This window comes from Sinocyclocheilus anshuiensis, unplaced genomic scaffold (assembly GCF_001515605.1).
Source record: "Sinocyclocheilus anshuiensis isolate Anshui unplaced genomic scaffold, SAMN03320099.WGS_v1.1 scaffold544, whole genome shotgun sequence".
Taxonomy (NCBI): Eukaryota; Metazoa; Chordata; class Actinopteri; order Cypriniformes; family Cyprinidae; genus Sinocyclocheilus; species Sinocyclocheilus anshuiensis.
Window position 1 is genome coordinate 29,903 of NW_015555763.1, and position 5,046 is coordinate 34,948.

General features: G+C 35.8%; 1 protein-coding gene across 1 annotated transcript in view; it reads right to left on the bottom strand.

The window, feature by feature from the left end:
- Positions 1-5,046, bottom strand: part of LOC107674023 (usherin-like) — a gene marked incomplete at its 3' end in the record, with an annotated part of 75,579 nt that overhangs the window by 29,893 nt on the left and 40,640 nt on the right. The window contains exons 10-12 of the mRNA XM_016467885.1: positions 4,845-5,040; positions 3,805-3,935; positions 2,207-2,402 (exon numbers count right to left, since the gene is read on the bottom strand). Of these exons, the coding sequence (XP_016323371.1) occupies positions 2,207-2,402; positions 3,805-3,935; positions 4,845-5,040 (523 nt within the window). The remainder of the gene's footprint in view (positions 1-2,206; positions 2,403-3,804; positions 3,936-4,844; positions 5,041-5,046) is intronic.

Consider the following 5,046-nt stretch of genomic DNA (forward strand, 5'->3'; position numbering starts at 1 on the left):
TTTCAGTTGCGTTGCTGTCTATGCAGGGTCAGAGAGCTCTCAGATTCCATCAAAAATATCTTAATTTGTGTTCCGAAGATGAACAAAGGTCTTACGGGTTTGAAACGACATGAGGGTGAGTAATTAATGACAGAATTTTCATTTTTGGGTGAACTAACCCTTCAACATCTGAAATGATTTGGTCTTGGCCTTTACATCATAACCCACATTTCATAACACTCTGTAGTACATAGTAAACAAACAAGTAAATCAGTGAAATATTACACAAGGAATAAAAAACTAAATTGGTAATGTCATCATTAAGTGAGGCCCTTTCCCAATGATGAACGACTCACCTCGGGCATAGCACTTAATTTCTCTAAAAGGAAAATAAATAAATTAAAAGACCCAAGAAAGGCAATGGAAGGGAAAAAAGTAAAAATAACTATGAGGCTAAAAAAGAATTACAGCTCATTTGGAGACCCTAAAAAGTGGTCTACGTGGAATCGAATCATATCAAGTTTTTTAAAATTTGTGCGGTGCTTATTTGAATATGCCATACATATTCCTGACAGGTAATCTATTCCTAATGTTGCTGAGCAGAGCCTACAGGGCAAACCGTTTACAACCATAAGTACTGAGAACTCCACACACATCCACTGCTGTGTATTCCGCAACAGAGCTCCACATTAATGAATTTAGATATTAATATATTGCTCCCTACCCACAGTTAAACCTCATTACAACATTATGTTAAATGCACAATGTGACACAGATGAATACCCCAATAATATCACACCAAAGGTGCCGCAATTTGTCATTGTGTGCATGGCTTGTGGATGTTGGAAAATCTGTGTAACTCTTTAAACGCTATGGTAACTGTGAGCCATCCAACTGTGAATATAAGAAGAAATTAATTACTAAATCTAACAACGATCTGCAGGTAAAAATAAGCAAGTAAATATGTATGCTTAAGATATTATTTTTGATAAATTGAAGTGTATTTGGTTTTAACTAGTATGATTATATATACTTTTTAATATATATTTGACTGCCCATTGGTGCACCCATGGAGTGGGATGTGTACCAGCGCAGCCCACATTTTATCAGTAATGCTTTTCTGCATAATATTCTCATACATCAACATTTCAAAGCACATTGTGTACGCAGAGCACTTTGGACGCTTGATAAATTTTTTCCTTATGAAGCTGCGGCTGGCCTCAAACGCGCTGGAGGTAATAAATTGCCTTAATCAAATCTAATTTCTGAAAAATACCCGTGGGAACTACAAACAAAGAAGCAGGTCTTGTAAGAAGCATGAAAAATAAGGAAGACAGGGGCAGTTTATTATAATCAACTTGGCATTGAATTACAAAATTAAAATGAGGTGGTCCTTGATATTCTGGCTTAGCAATACACATGATCTTCTAAGTAACATTCTTTTGCATTTCATAAGAAAACTGTTCAAAGGTACAAAGAAGAAAAAAAGGAACAGATTTATCGCAAAGACCTGGAATGCCTGGAAAAGCTGGAAGAAAAAACCCTTTGGCTCCTGCTCACAATAAATTTGTGAGAAAAATAAACAGGGCTTTGCCAAAAAAAATAAAAAATAGCCTGATGGTAAACAATTTAATCATTTAATTTACATATGCAACACAGCAGAGTGATCACTGTATGCTTCGTATGTTTTCATTTCAGAAATTAAAAAGTGCAAACAAGAAGAAAATTAATAATTTTGAATAATTTCTAATATAAAACGGCATATCAACCATTGTCAAAATAATTTGGTAATATAATTTAAAACTTACTGAAAGACAACATAGAATATATATATATTTTTTTTTTTTAGTTTGTCCTACCTCATGACCATTTAAAATTAATTAGATTAAGAAACAATAGTAATAAACATAAATGTTAACATTCATATAAATTTTAAGCTAAAATCTTAATGTTGATAAAAATGAAGACCATGGCTGATATGCCAAATATTTATTTATTAGTTTATCTACATAGAGACAGTACAACATTCATGATTCCAGCCATACTCATTTATCTGTATATGTATTTATTTTTTACCCTGTACAGCTTATCAACTTTGTGGGAATCAACAGGGAGAGACCGAGAGAAAGGTTGAGAGACAGAAAAAAGAAGTTGGAGAGAGAGAAACAGAAGGATGGGAGAAGAGAGCAAAAGAGCGATGGAGGGCGCAATGCTGTTTGATACGTACCGATTACGTTTGCCTTACACTGGCATTGACCTGAGTCCTGGTGACAGGTAATATCTGGCTGCACGGTCCCGGCGGTATTGCAGTTACAGGCGCGGCAGCCGTCAGCCAGTGCCGACTGCAGCTTGTAGAATCTGTGTTGGCACTGATTGCACTGTCTGCCAGACACATGTCGCTTGCACTTACACTGCCCCCCGATCTGCAGAGGAAGGAGAGTGTCACATGACTGTGCTCCAATTAGTCAAGTTGAGGAGGCCAGTGTGAGTGTGTGTGAGTCATGGATGGGCAGCTCTGCTCTGTCTCTTTTTTCTTTCTTTCACTCCCCATTGACTTCCATGGCATTTTTCCTTACTGTGGAAGTCAATGACAACCAGCAACTGTTTGGTTATCAACATTCTTCAAAATATCTTCTTTTGTATTCAACATAAGAAAGTAACTAAGGTTTGGAAAAATTTGAGAGAGAGAGTAAATGATGACAGGCTTTTCATTTTTGGGTGAACTATCCCTTTAAGTGCTGATTCAAAAGTTAATAAATCAACCAATAATATAATATAATATAATATAATATAATATAATATAATATAATATAATATAATATAATATAACATAATAATAGCAGTAGTAGTAAAAATTACATTAAAATTGACAAATATTCAGTGTAGTCTCACTAAATGTCACCAGAGTTCATACATAATATTTACTGGAATAAACGAAAGCTTTTTTGCATGACTTAATAGAAAATAAAAAAATCTGCATCAGAAAAATACTATCAAATCTTGAATCATTTATCAATAATGTTAATAGGATAAAACATAAGACATAAGCTACATAAATTCCAACCATGAGCCAAGAAGGCTCAATCCCTACCCAGCACCAAACAGAAACTGCCCAACCAACAGTGTAAAGTCATTTCCATATGTGAGGAAACAATCATTCTGATCATTTAAATAAGGTAACAATCCAACATGGGGCTGACCCAACCATTGATTCTGAATTTGTCATTCACTATATCTATCGACATGGATCTGTTCCTCCAAAATGGCTTTCATGTAACTAAGATAAAGGAAAAGGTGGGGGAGAATTCTCCCGAGAGAGTCTCTCATGACGACACTTTTACATACTCCCTACTGATCAAACCACTGATAAATGCTGTTGTGAATACTAAAGTCCTCAGCCAATACATCAATGCAACCCTCTCGAGAGGGACTGGCCTATATCGTTATCTGAATCTACAATTCTCAGGTCCATCACAAAGCTGGGGATCAAAGCCTCAGATGTCTGCCTTTGCATATGCGGAGATATTGCCTTGACGCTACTGTTGCACCTTGAAATTCAGAAATGTATCTAATATCTCAAATATCAGATATAGATCAGAGGCCAAAAAATCTGCATAATGTGTTAAAATGAGCTTTAAGTTCTATAAACTATTGTAGAAATTAAATTAATCAAAATATTTAATATACAAATATGCAAATAGCAGGAGATAAACTTGGTGAATGATGGGGGTTCATTATCTGCTTTGTTTTCTGTGGGTTTTTATTTATGGGAAATGCATACATTTTTGTGGATGAATGTGTATGTGTGTGCATGTCCACACTTACCGATTCACATTCTAAACTGCCATTGACGGTCCCAGTGCTGTGGCACTCACACGGTTTGCACACGTCCATGGCCCACAGGAGTGCACCCACCTCCCTGTAGAACAGACTCTGACACCGCTCACAGTTCCTGCCTTTAAACCCAAAGAGAGTGAGTCTGCGTGTGCTTGTAGAAGGAAATGGGTGGGGGGAGGGGGAAATTGATGTCAACCTATTAAAATTCAATCATATCATAGGACTATGATTTCAAATTAAAAACTGCAGTCTTGGGAGAAGTCCGGAGAGAGATGTGTAATTTTCTAAGGTGTCCATTTTAATGTCCTCTTTCATCCCTACCTGCCATTGTGCCTGATGCCCAGCATATGAAACAATGAACCTGTTAGCATGGCCTGATTTACTACATTAAATGTCCATCTGTTTTCGCTCTGATGCATTATTTCGATTTTTTCTGCTCTGCTTTTTGATGCTTTCATTATATCACTACTATTTCTCCAGCTGTTGTAATTAAAAATATCTGGGTTTCTGTTAGATATGGCATATTGGAACAATACAAAATTATTTTATAAATCATGAGACAGAAATAGGTCTTAGAGGTTGACCAATATGGGTTTTTCAATAATCGACTGGGATATTTAAAGAGCAAGATGACTGATAGCCAACACATTCTGATAATCTATAGATATGTTTAAACTTTTTTTTTGTTACAAAATATTTACTTAAATTTTACTCATCTTTTTGTCAAATATTTGAAACATTTGAGATATGAAACCCCTAGGGAAAAATCATTCTATTTTACATTTTTATTATATATTTTTTAAATCACAAATTTGTTCACTCCAAATTATAAGTGTAACAAGAGAGAGGTTAAATTGAAAACTTACATTTTATTTTACATATTTTATACAAATTATTAATTCTAAAACCTTTAGGTTTCAATACATTTCCAAATGTAATTTTACATTTCAGATTTTCACTGTTTCACAAATAGGAACATTACAATACAGGCACACTCTGAAAAAAAAATAAACATTAAATGCTGTTACCTGTGGTGTGATGTGTACAGTTATCACACACCCCTCCTCCTCCTCTAAAGTGATCTTCAGGGTGAGGATCCAGGCTGGCATTGTAGTGGCAGGAAGAGGCGTGGCCGTAGCACTGGCATGGGCGGCAGTTGTACGCCTGTACCTGATCTCCAGCTCTGAATGGCTTGTCATTGAAGAGACGAGAGCAGCTCTCGCACTGTCG